Below are 13715 nucleotides of genomic sequence, written 5' to 3'. Positions count from 1 at the left end.
TAAATGGTTTGATGTTAGTGTCTCGTTCACAGGACACACAGAGGTGAGGCAAGACAACTGCATGAGAACATAATGTGACATCCGTACAAGACGACACAGACTGCAGATCGACAGATTAATGACAGTGGGACAGATTAATTGATAGTTTGTTATTGTTAAAAATTGAGATTTAAGTTTCTGGAAGTTGAAGAAAAACCCGCAGAGGTATCTGCTTAAATGGATAATGTATAAGATGCAAAAGTTAAAATGGTTTTATATCTTGGTCATGGGGAATTGCTTATTTTCTCAAATGTGGTATATATCCATCTAAATGGGTCTTTGGTTTATTAAATGAAATAAATCTTCCAAGCTGTAAAAAATCTTCAACTCCCAGAAAGAGTTGCATTAAGAAAAAAGTAAATTTATATATTCAAGAATGAAAAAGCCAGTATATCATTACTGATTTATCATCATTGATGTATAAATCTGAAATATAACTAAACCAGCATCTGGTATAATCCATTATGATATTATAAAAATAATAAATAAGGTATTTGTAAAATTGTAATGTAAAATAGCTGTGAAATACATGCAATGGGGTAAAAAGTTTATATTTCCTTCTGAATCATAGGAAAACATGTAAAGTAAGTCAAGTTTATTTAATAAAGCAGCTTTTTGGAGGGAAGCCAGTGTAGCAGCAGTGTTCTGGAGAAGTACTTGAATAAATGTACTTAGTTACTTTCAACCAATGCCTTTTACCTTATTGAAGCAAGTTTCTAACCTCTGTGTGCACCGCAAAGACTGAAACTTTAATGTTAAAATAATTAGCCTTTGTTTTCACATGGAATTGTACGGTGTGTATGTTTTAGTTCGATACTCTGCTTGTTTCCTCACAGATAAATGTTTGAACAAGGGAGACGACCAGGTCATGAACTGGTTTGTAACGGAATATAAATAAATCTTTGACCAGACTACACTCTGTCGTCATTTAAACAAATCCACCTTTACAGGAAGAGAAACGCTGCAGGACAAAGGTTGCCTCACTATAATCACTGCAGCTGCGCCCGGGAAGCTGGTGCTTCCTGCTGGGAGAACATGGGCCAGCTATGTGTTGTTTTTTATCTGGTCACTTGGTAACAACACAATCCTCAGTCACAGTGATCAAACCCTGCTGGAATACCCAGATGGGATTTAAGGTGCCTGTAATGTGCCAAGTCAGAGAAAATGACTAAATGTAGGCCAAATAAGTGTTTTCACTGGTTTCACTCCTCAGGTCCTCTGTCTCCGTCTACCGCACCTCCCTCTTTCCCCTCAATCTTTCTGCTCTCTCTCTCCCAGAGGATGTTTCTGATTTCACCGCCTGCATCTCCGCTCACACGTCAACACATCAACACCACATAGGCTCTCCTACCCCCCCCCCCCCCCCCCCCCCCCCCCCGTTACCAAAGACAAACTCCTCAATACTTCCCCCTCTGTTGACACAATCCTCCTCAACTTACATCTAAATACTGAGCATTTCTCCTCGGCCTTGCACCTCCACCCCTCGCTTTCTCATGTTCGCTCGCTGTCAGTCATCCTCCGCACTCGGAGGTCTTCCCCCGGTTCCCTGCGGCCTGTCAGGTGTTGTCGGGTTAAAAATAAAATCCAGCTACGCCAAGATAAGCGGCTCAGCTCACTCACCGTCAGCTGACAGTAGCTTAATGCATCACCCCTTAATTCAAGGTCGCTAATTCTATTCACTTTCCCGGAAGCCCAATTAAACTTCACTGGTGGGGGTATTTCTGCAAAGACCAGGAACTGCTTTAGCTTCCGTAGAAGATCCCTCCATGGAAAGTGCTTAAATAACTTGTATAAATGTGATGGACTGCTTGGCTGAGGCCTTGCAGCGCAGTTGAATAGATGTGGAGACAAAGCATCTTCTACAACTCGAGGCTGCTCGTTATGGCTCCTCAGTGTCAGAATGTGACTCCATATTCAGACCAGAGTCGGGCCGAGGGCTGGACACTAAAGTTAGGACACAAAGTGCCTTTATAAATAGACTTTGGCCCTCAGGGACCTGCACGTTTACCTACTGCCAGAGCTGCACAGCGTCCCGGCCGCTGACATCAGAGCCGCTGATCTTCTCGTACTACGTCAAACATGCGTGCGGTTTTGACAGCTGAGTTATAAATTCAGCATTCGTTAGAGATTCCTCACAGGACAGTGAGCACAGGCCTCTGCTTTCATCCACCACGTCTTTGATGATACAAGCTGGGTGAATAAGTTTCCCTGTCATGTGAGAAAGCTCTGCAGCCGGCAGAGTCATATTTTCCTCATGTCCGTCTTAAAGCGACACTCACATCCCAACATGGAGACAGAAAGAGTTGTATTATGGACGAGCAGCCCTGCTAATGTGACCATGAGGTCACTGAGGAGGGAGGGAAGTTGTAAATACATCGGCTGAGAGCTCAACACGCTGTGAGGGAAACGTGCAAATGGAGAAAACATCTGCATCAATTCGGCAACACATCATTGCAAATACTCACAAAAAAAACAAAAACTCACAACACAAGCAAATAGTCACAACTTAATACTCACAGCACAAGCAAATACTCACATCACAAGCAAATACTCACAACTTAATACTCACAGCACAAGCAAATACTCACAACACAAGCAAATACTCACAATACAACTAATCACTCACAACACAAGCGAATACCCACAACCAAATACTCACAGCTTGATACTCACAGCACAAACAAATACTCACGCACATCTATTCACTCCAATACAAGCAAATATTCACAACACAACTAAACACTCACAACACAAGTAAATACTCACAATACAAGCAAATACTCACAACACAAGCGAATATCCACAACACAAGCAAATACTCACAATGAAACCAAATACTCACAACACAACTGAAGTTTTCCAGGGGATACTAAGAAGGGACCAACACGTCTGGTACACTTAACTCGAGTCTTCTGACCAACTACACTTCATTAATTACAAAAACAGGCTAACATCATTTAAGCTAGCTTTATACCATGCTAGCTTCATTCTCACGTCAATATATTTTGAAAAAGACAAAGCTAGCTTCTTATATAGCTAGCCAACATGACATTAGCCTGTTTCGCTAATTATATGCACGAGGCTAATGTTAGGCCCACAATACAACCAAATACTCACAACACAACTGAAGTTTTCCAGGGGATACTAAGAAGGGACCAACACGTCTGGTACACTTAACTCGAGTCTTCTGACCAACTACACTTCATTAATTACAAAAGCAGGCTAACATCATTTAAGCTAGCTTTATACCATGCTAGCTTCATTCTCACATCAATATATTTTGAAAAGGACAAGGCTAGCTTCTTATATAGCTAGCTAACATGACATTAGCCTGTTTCGCTAATTATATGCAAAAGGCTAATGTTAGGCCCACAATACAACCAAATACTCACAACACAACCAAATACTCGCAACACAACACAGATACAACCAAATACTCACTCATTTTCCGTCGTGTTGGCTGGGCTTCTCTTCACAACCCTTGGGGAAGACGTGAAGCAAAGAGCTGGATCAGAAACGAACCTGCGGCCTCTACCTCCGGATTTGGGACACTCCATTTTAAGTTTTAACATTCTAAAGTTGTGCGTAACTTTGACAGAAGATTCTCAGTTGAACAAAATGAATTTGAAGCTGACACGTTTTTTTCTCTCCACAGCTGCTCAACAACTTGCTCACCATGAGAACTGCTAGGTTTCTCTCTGTATGATATTGTGAGGTCTCGACTTTGGGATGTAAAGAGCCATGAGATGATGGTGCTGCGTGAATAAAACTGAATGAAACTGAACAAACAGCAGGGTCTGACGTGGTGCCCTCATTCATAGACACTTATTCTAAAGGTTTATTAATAGTCACCGTGTCCTCGATACAATCTGCCTAGAAGCAGTGACTGTTCCTGGTAAAGCACATTCATTATGCAGAGACATGCAATTCAGCTGAAGAGTTTCCATAATAAAAAGAGAGAAAACTCAAAGCATCTGATTTGTCTGTCTGTGCCATTCTTATGAACATGGTATCTCAAAAACACCCAGAGAGAATTTATTCATATTTGATTTGAATGTTCACTTGTATTTACAGATGAAATGATTCGATTTTGGTGGTCAAAGGTCAAGGTCACAGTGACCTCATATTGCTGTGAAAGCAAACTGGAACCCCTTTTAGATTTCTGGTGGTTGGCTGGATATTAAATCATAAACCTCCTTCTTAAAAGTACACATTTAATACATTATTCTAAGAAAGCAAAGCATGATGATTGACAGCTGAGACTGACTCTCGATTGGTCGAGCCCGTGTATCAACCGGACCTCGCAACCATGGCTCCATCCCTTGATCCCTTCCGGCTCCAAATGAGCAAGATGGCAGCCATTCATGGTTCGGATATTTTGGATTTGTTTTCTGGTCTTATAGATGCATTCATTTATTTTATTTAGAGAAAAACAAAAGGTGTAGGGTTTGTTGTTGGATCATAGGCCTGTGTTCTCGTCGATCACTCAACAGAGAAACAGAAGGAAAAGCAGATCTGTTGCTGGAATAATTTAATAAGCTGAGACTTAATGAAATAAAACCATCAGCTTTGTTATTTTCTTATTCATTGTGTGGAACAGTGAAGTCCTGTGACGCTGGACGCAGTCTTGTTTTTTCTGTGTGTAAATGAATTGGTTTCATTAGAAAGCTCGAAGGGCGCAGTGAAGGAGGGAAGACAGTCTTTGATATGGACGGATTAACATATCCTGGGCTTAAAAGTGGATTTTGATTAATGCACGAGAGCTTCCAGAGCCCTCGAGGTGATTGTGTGATTCTTCCACCCCTGACGATAGAAGGCAGGATATTATCACGACACACTGAGGCTGCAGTGAATTCTCAGGGAAAAACACAAAAGACGCCAAGAGAAAGACTCTTATTATGTGTTCAACTGCTTGTTTTGTTTGGCATGAATGTACAATGAAGCAGAAAAAAATAAAAAATTTTTGTGAAATTATATTTTTACAATATTAGAGACACCTTCTGTCAGTTTTGTACAAATCCAAATGAGCTTAAGACTATTTATGACAATAGCAGGATTGTGGTGAAATAAACACAGGTACTACATGTTTTACCTCCGACAAGAAGATTATGTTTTCACCCCTATCCGTTGTTTTGTCTGTTTATTTTTAAGCAGTATGATGCAAAAACTACTTTCATTACATTTTGTGGAGTCGTGAGTCATGACCCAAAGAAGAACCCATTACATTAAATAGAGGAATTTGTATATCACTGTCTTTACCTTTGGGATATTTCCTCCCTTTACTTTGATTTCTCAGAGAGTGGATTTTTATGAAAAATAAATGAGGCAATTTAAGGGAACTGATATTTATGAGTGTGGGACTTTCAGTGTCGACTTAAATAAAAATCTGGATCCAGTGAATTTAAATGTAGTTTCATTAAGGGGACTGTTGGAGCTTAGCAGAGATGCTAGTTTTTGATTATGATTTTATAATGAAATGTCTCTTGTTTTTGGGGTTTCCTTTTTAAATTATAAAGTTGAATAGAATGGAAGATTATAATCGTGCTGTAGCCATAATAAGTTATTAAATAAATAATCCATTTCTGTCCCCAGATGGTGAAGAATGGATAAAAAACTGTTTCTACAGTTGTGACACTTGGTCCTAGTCATGGACCACATGTACCACAAGACAGTTCTCCAAAAGCCAAATCGTCTTCATCGCCACCTGGTGCCCGGCTGCAGTATAAAACCCTGCCTCCTCCTGCATGTGCGTTGTCTTTATAGAAGTATATATAAGTAAATAAGTATAGACATGTGAAATTATTTGTGAACATTCTTTCACAAGCTCAAAATAGGAATTTTACTACCAGTGGAAGAGCTCAGCAAACTTTGTCTTATGGATTAAAAAACTTGTCACTGACTCATGTTTCGTTTCTGTATCTAAATGTTGGTGTAGGCCCGACCTCTGAATTTACTTTTAGATCACTGATTGTACCTCGAGGAATAAGCTCGTCATGAGTCAGGGGCCACTGCCAGCAACGAGACGTGCAGATGAAACAGGCAACACAATCCGTATAAGCCTCAGCCTCACAGAGATCCAGTTACCAGCACGAAGACAGATACCTGTGGCTCGCGGCTTGGTCCCACAATGAACATTTGAAAGTGCTCCAGATTGTTGAAAAGACAGGTTCATGTCCTTGTTGCTGCGCTAGTGGCTCCTACTGGCTGGTCAGAACACCTGCATTGAGTGAGGGGGGGGGGGCTCTCAAAGGGCTTTACAGTACTGTTTTGCCATTCACCCATTCACTAACACATATTCATTCAGTCCATTAGCTGCACTTTCTCCATCACACATCATTCACACCTTGCCAGCACAGCCGTCAGTGTCAATTTGGGGTTCAGTGTCTCATCAAAGGACACTTGGGAGAGCCAGGGATCAAACAACTGACTTTGTGTTATAGTGGACAACCCGCTCTACCTCCCTAGTCATATATAGCCATCCACCAGGAGTGTGGAGTGTGCTACAAGAGAACTGTAGGGAGAAAAAACATGGGTGGAATGAAAATAAGGGAAAGTAATGCATTTGTGAGTTGTCATATTTTGTCGCTAGCAGAACGTTGCAGCACCAGAGATGTTCTTGTGCTGGATAACGTGCAGGGCTTTCTCCAGTTCTTCTAAATGTCAAGCAGGAGCCTGAAGCCGTGCACGAAGAGGACGACATGTCATGATAGCTGCACTGGGTCAAAGGGTTGTGTTGAGAGGTTGCCAAGGCACTGTTGTCTGGCTACAGGGAATCAACTTCAACAGCAGATTCTCATGTGTGTTAGCTTTACGTGGGAGCAGATCAACACACACACACACACACACACACACACACACACACACACACACAAAAACAAACAAACACACAGAGCCATATATAGATACATGTACAGTCCCCACAGATACCCTGAGGGACGCCTCTAGCACACAGCGCCCTGAGTCTCCTTATCTTTTCTCATCATAGACGGGCGACATCTCTTTGTCTTGTCACAGATCCGATGACTCCGTCGTGAGAGAAGCCATCATCACGTTCTTAAATCTCAGAGAAAGCAGAGATGAAGGCGAAGGCTCTGTCGGTGAGGGAGTGCACCTGGATGTCGGAGGAGTGCCACCAAGTGGACGAGCTGAACGGGGAAACCAACAATGACGGCCTCTGTTTGCCAAACATCTTCAAGTGCAAAAAGGTGAAGCCGCTCAGGAGGAGTCACAGTGGCCCCACTTACCAGATTTACTACACTGCCAGGGAGCTCCTGCTGGAGGTGCTGGACAGAGGAGCTGTGCGGGAGCTGATCAGGAGAGCTGCCGGCGTGAAGGCAGGAGCCAATCGTCCCCTCTACACCCAGAGCAGAGAGCCGAGGGCTGGTCTCTCCCAGGTGGAGTACGCCGAGGCGTTGACGTGGTTCTCTGTTGTCCTGCAGAGCGGCCTGTCTGTAGGGGACGACAGCAGCTTTGGCTCTGAGCTGACCCTGAAGCTGGATGGATGGCAGAGTGTCCTGAAGAGAAACAGCTTCCAGATGAAAGTCCTGACCCTGAGCAGACTGGAGGATGGAGACAAGCTGGAAGCCCTCTCTGCTTTCTGCAGCCACTTGACCAGGCGCTACCAGGCCTTCTACACACCCGGTCAAAACCTGGCCGTGAAGAAGTACCAGCTCTTCTACCAGCAGGGTCCCTGCCCTCTACATGTTGCCCTGCTCTGTGACCTGAGCTCGGGGTTCATCTGCAACATGTATCTGTACCGTCCAGAGCAGCTCCAGAGGCAGAGCAGGAAGCCAGTGGTTGAGCAGGTGGTGGAGCACCTGCTGAGACCGTTCTGCAGCCACAGACACGTGGTTCAGCTGGACAGCTCTGCCTGGATGGAAGGCAAGGTCATCTTCTCTGGCGTCGGGCTCAATATAAATTTGGTTCCCACCGTGAAAATGCCAGTCGTGGACCCAGCGGTCACGGACTCACTCTCTCAACTTGTAGCCCACCTGCAGGGCTGGACCGGCCCTGCTCTACTTCCTCTGTCGGACCTGAAAGGACCAGGGGTGGATGTGTTTCTGCCGGGCCTCTGGGTGACGCTGCACACGATCTGCATCAACACATTCGTGCTGCACACGCTGCAGAGCTCCGGCAGACAGGTCCACCTGAGAGAGTTCACCAGGACTCTGGCCTCTCAGCTGAACACGGACAGCAGCGTCTCTGTGCCTCTTTTACCTCAGCTCCACAGCAGCTCCCACCGAGAGACCAGCCTGATCAATCTGTCCAAGCAAAGGTGAGCTTACTGTCTTTTCATAACATTAGATCTTAATACAAAATTTAAATAAAGAGACTTGAAAAAAGTTAAAACAAATTAATCCTGCAGTGATAACTTCGTATTTTTGAAAACACGTGATTTCTTAAAATATTTGTATCGATTAATTAGAACTTTTGTGTAAGTTTAAGAAAAGTCTAATTGAGTTCATCCACATCAATATAATTGAAGGGGGACGAGTTATACATTCATCCAAGAAGAACATTGTTTAAATTTAAATAAGTGCATGAACTAATGTACTATACTGTTTATCTATTGATATAGGTTTTAATGGTTTAATGATTATATTATTATTATATTATGCAGATTATTATATTACTCAGATCACTACGAGTGGACTTTGCGTGCAAAACACTCAGTCGAGTTTATCTGCCATTTTGTTCGGTCAGAAACGTTTGAGGGAAAAGTGGAAAAGCCTGCAACAATTTCAAAGATGTAAATATTAAAATGTACTATTATTTTCTCAATAAATCACTTCACCATTTAAATCAATTTAAATAGTTTTGGATCAATTCTCTGGTGAAGAACGGAACTTTTCAGCCATAGAAAACATGTTTTTTTTATTTAAAAGTTGCACATGCATAGACACTGAGATTGTTATGTGTTCTGTTCCTTCACTCTCCCTCCAGAGTAAACTCTACCAGCTGTGCTGATCCGATGGGAAATGAGAGAAAGAGGTGGAGCACACCCGGAGTGTGTGGTTTGGACAACTTTGGAAACTCCTGCTACTTGAACGCTGTGCTGCAGTGCCTGTGCTCCACTGTGCCGCTGGTGGAGCACCTCCTCAACCAGGACAACCGCAAAGAGCTGGCCAGGTTGATGTCACACACCATCTCTCATTGGTTGAATGTTGCCAGCCTTGTTTTCCCACTGGTTTAATCTCTGCTCTTGCAGGTCCAGGTGCAGAGTGGCCGAGGTGTTTGTGCGCCTGCTGGAAGAGATGTGGCTGGGACGGGGCTTCAGCTGTGCCCCGGTGGAGGCCCGATCTGTGCTGTGCTCCGTCCTCCCCCAGTTCAACAACCACTCCCAGCAAGACGCCCAGGAACTGCTGCTCTTTCTCCTCAACGTGCTCCACGACAACCTGAAAAAGGTGCAGGGACCTCCATCTCATCTGCACCATCACCATATATCACGTCTTATCTATCCCTCACTAATCAGACTCTTGTACTGTGTGGTGTCTTCATCTGCTTTCAAACTTTGGTTTTACTTTTAACTGTTCTTGTGTCACATATATTGTATTGTCTCCTAATCTGATGTTGGTTTTACTTTAATTATTCATTTGTCTATTTATGATATATTGTGAGGTATCCTTGGGTGTCTAGAAAGGCACTGTGAAATAAAATGTATTAATCTTATTATTGTTACTACAAACAGAAGTAGATACCTAGAACAAGATGCGTGTCTTCTTTGTCTAGGGTAATGATACAATTCTGCATTGGTTTGAATATCAGATTTTTTAAATCAAGTTCCATGAATTTTTCTCTGAGAAATCATGGAAAATGTAAAAAAAATATCCTGCAATTAAAAGTAAATATTTCCAGGATCGGCACCAACATTTCTTTGAAATCGGGTTGTTGTTTAGTGTAAATCTGCAAACTATCAAACAAACAAACAAACTTAGATAAAAACATAACCTCTTTGACGCAGGTAATAAATCTGTGTTTGTTTGTGTTTATTTACAAGGTGGCAAAACGCCACATGCGACGGATGAAAAAAGACCAGAGCAGAAACTGCACCGCTGCAGCCGGAGACTCCACCATCGTGTCAAATCTGTTCGAGGGTCAGCTGAGCTACACGACCCTCTGCACGCACTGCAACCTGCAGGCTCACAGCACACAGGCCTTCACCGTCCTGTCCTTAGCCATCCCCACGGACGTCCTCAGGTGCTCCATTCAGGTGCCTTTCAACATCAGTTCACATCTTTAAAACATCACCATCACTGGGCGCATGTCACATTTTAACTGGTCTTGCCCTGTTGTTCTGTGGTTTCCATCACCCTCCCTCTGCCTCCGCGTTGAGCAGGACTGCCTGTCCCTGTTCTTTGAGCAGACTGTCCTGAGCGGAGGAGACACCATGCTGTGCTCAGTCTGTGGACTCAGGAGAGAAACGGAGGTGCTGACGTGTTTGGACAAACCGCCTGAGATCCTGATGCTCCACCTGAAACGGTGAGTTCAAAGGAACATCAAGGGATCTTTATTTATTGTGAACTAATATACTCATTGTTACTTTGAACTATATTGTCTGTTTTAAACAAGGACAAACGATATTTTTTTAGTAAATATGGATAATGTGCAAAGACAGAGTTGAGCTGTTTACTTATTAAACTAAAATCAAACAGTTATCTGGAGAACAGGAGGAGAGTAATAAAACATATAAGCATGTAAACTTTCTTTAGTATGGATGAATATTAAGTAAGAGGCCTTCACATTAACTAACCCTCAGTCAACAAGAGTCATGCACTTCTTATGCAATAACATGAATGATGTTATGTATACTATAATGATAAGCCACAGTGTTTAAACAGCCCTGAGATGCCTGAGTGATAAAGTTGTGTGTTTTATTGGCTGTAACACAAACTGAAACTCAACGTGATGTGTTGCTGCTCTGTAGGTTCGGTTGTAAAGGGAAGAATCAGGTGAAGCTGAGGACGAATGTTGTTTTCCCCACGAAGCTCGATCTCACTCAGTTTCTGTCCAGCTCAGTACAAAACACCTCATGCTCTTCATACCACCTCTACGCTGTCGTGGTGAGTTAACACACACACCCGGACGCATGCAGACACACAGACAGAGAACTCTACCTGCTTATTAAACCATTTAAAAGCTGAAATAGCACTTGGCTGCTAATTTAACAGCATTAACGTCAATTAACCAATAACGTCCGGAAGGAATCTTTAAGGAGTAGTAAGAAATATTTTTCACCGTCTTTGTTGCTGCAGCTTTTGTAACGTGTAACAGCCTCAGTCCTAAAGTTACTTGGTCAGATACATTAGCACAAGTTTTGTAGTTTATTGTCAAGGCTTTTCATTTTGGTTTGTTTGTGTAGAACCCCACACCACAGTGTTGTCATATTCTTCTGCTGCCATGTTGGTTAAAGTCAGTGGCTGGAGGCCCCATGTTTTCAGGTTGTCTGTCCATCCCATTGTTGTGAACACGATATGTCAAGAACGTCTTGACAAAGGTCGCTGTGACCTCACAACACACAGCTTTCTGCTTTGTCAATGCAATATCTCAGAAACCCTTTCAAAGTTTACTTTCAACTTTGGTCCAAATCTTCACTTGGACTTTGGAGGTAAAAGGTCACGTTGATCTCACAAACATGCGTTGGACCTCTTGAGCATGAAATCTCAAGTCTGCTTTTATAGAATGTTTTATAGATGTCACTTGGACTCAAACAGTGACATCATGAGTGTGGGAAACTGCACTGGTTGGTGGAGGCGCACAACCCCAGGGTGTTCCTTCTAGTAGCAGGATGGTGTTGTGTTACAGTTTGTAGATGAATCACAAGTCAGATCTTGTCTGCAATGGAATTTGTGCCTTGTCAATTATACCGTGCTTAAAAACTAAATGTCCTTGTTTTTGGTGGATTACTACACAAAAATGGAAACTTGAGTAAAGCACTTAGAATTATGAATAAATACCACATATATAATATTTGTATGAAATTGTCTGCGAAGCAATGTGTTTCTTAGCTTGTTCGAACTCTCTGTGGTTTCCTCCTCTCCTTCTCCAGAACCACGCAGGTCACCTGAACATGGGTCACTACACGGCCCTGTGCCACAGCAACCTGACCCGGAGCTGGCACTGTTTTGACGACTCAGCGGTCCGAGAGGTCCAGGACGGATTCCTACAGTCTCCAAATGCATATCTGCTGTTCTACAGTCGCAAGCCTTTCCACAATCCAAAGATCCATGGACTCTATCAGGCCGACATCCAGTAGAGGACTTTTAAACTCCCCTCAAATAATTTTTTTTGAATTATTTAAGATGTAAACCTCTTTTCGGTCCACTCCTCATCCATAAACCTCAACTCAGTGTCCACTTGCCCGCCTTGTACACCTTGTATATTCTTTGTTCAGTAATGTCTAACAGCAGGAAAACAAGATGAGAATCAGGGCTCGTCTTCTGCCCTTCAACACATACTTTTATGAAAACAACCTGAAATGCATCGACACACACACAAACATTAATTTGAAGCAGTTTTAATAAATAGTCATATGAGATTAATATAATCGTTATATCTGAAACAAATGTTTTATGAGTATCGAGAAATAAAATCAACATGTACAAGTAAAAACATTATGATCTCATGCTAGGCAACAATACGGTCGGTCAGGAAGTCGAGTCAAATCCTGACACGTCAGATCTCCGGTCCAAAAAGAAAAGGAAATAAAAAAAAGAAGAATATAATCTGTGCTTAATCTTGTCAGTCAGTTAATGTTGATACTTAAAAACTTATGAATATTAGTGAATGAAAGCCTCAAGTCTTCATATTCTCCAGAGTCTGTACTAAACACAGACAATCAGATGAATCAAAATCCAGCCTCCTACAAAAGTGTTATTTTAAAACTAGCCAAGGAAGATTCCGACTTATCCAAGTTATAGTTCCTCTATATGGTTCTTGTGTTTGAATATAATCATGTAAAGAGTTAAGCGTGTTTAAACAGAGAATAAATTCTACAACAAACTTCACAGCAGGTGGGTTTTCCATCACTGGCTGCACCGAGCGAAACGGACAAGGTCTCGGCATCAGTGTGGTTTAAAGCATTCTGAGTCAGGGGTTTATGTTACATGTTAAACAGTGTGTTCTACATGAACAACTTAAAACTGAGTGCATATGGTCTAAATGCAAGATGGCGAGAAATATGACTAAGCAACAATCTCAGTTCCCTCCTCTCTTTAGGAAAAAATGCAAAATTCAACTCTCACAGTCTCGTACAGCTCAAGATGAAGTTAAGCATCAGAAGGCTATGGAGTGAAACCCCTAAAACGCGTGGGTTGTCTGTATGAATAAGCTGATACTATAATGGCTGCTACTTTCAAGAAGAAATAATAATTTGGTCACTTAACAAATATTCACCTCGCCCTCAAGTAGTATTTACATTATTCGAATTTGCAACATCACCATTGTCAGGTTTTATACATCCCATCTAACTGTAGCCCTGCTGGATTCACAGAACAAGCTGAGGATCCGTTCTGTGATCCGTCCCTCCACACTGTGCAACGCAAATGAGACTGAGGAGCACCTGATCCCGATGTCAGTGCTACAACAACACTACCAAAGTATAGGCGCATCTGTTTAGTCTCTAGATGATCAGTAATATGAGCAGACAGCACGTTTATAAAGGTCCAGTAGTAGCTGAA

General features: G+C 42.4%; 1 protein-coding gene across 1 annotated transcript; it reads left to right on the top strand.

Annotated features, from left to right (window-relative positions):
* Positions 1-10329: 10329 nt before the first annotated feature.
* Positions 10330-13624, top strand: LOC128437618 (putative ubiquitin carboxyl-terminal hydrolase 50). The gene is made up of 3 exons (XM_053419805.1): positions 10330-10518; positions 10964-11099; positions 12086-13624. The coding sequence occupies exons 1-3, from the start codon at positions 10427-10429 to the stop codon at positions 12290-12292; spliced, it is 435 nt and encodes a 144-aa protein (XP_053275780.1). The 5' UTR covers positions 10330-10426; the 3' UTR covers positions 12293-13624.
* Positions 13625-13715: the final 91 nt, after the last annotated feature.

This window comes from Pleuronectes platessa, chromosome 1 (assembly GCF_947347685.1).
Source record: "Pleuronectes platessa chromosome 1, fPlePla1.1, whole genome shotgun sequence".
Lineage (NCBI taxonomy): Eukaryota > Metazoa > Chordata > Actinopteri > Pleuronectiformes > Pleuronectidae > Pleuronectes > Pleuronectes platessa.
Note: the sequence above shows the minus strand (reverse complement) of the source record. Positions and strands in the feature narration are given on the sequence as shown.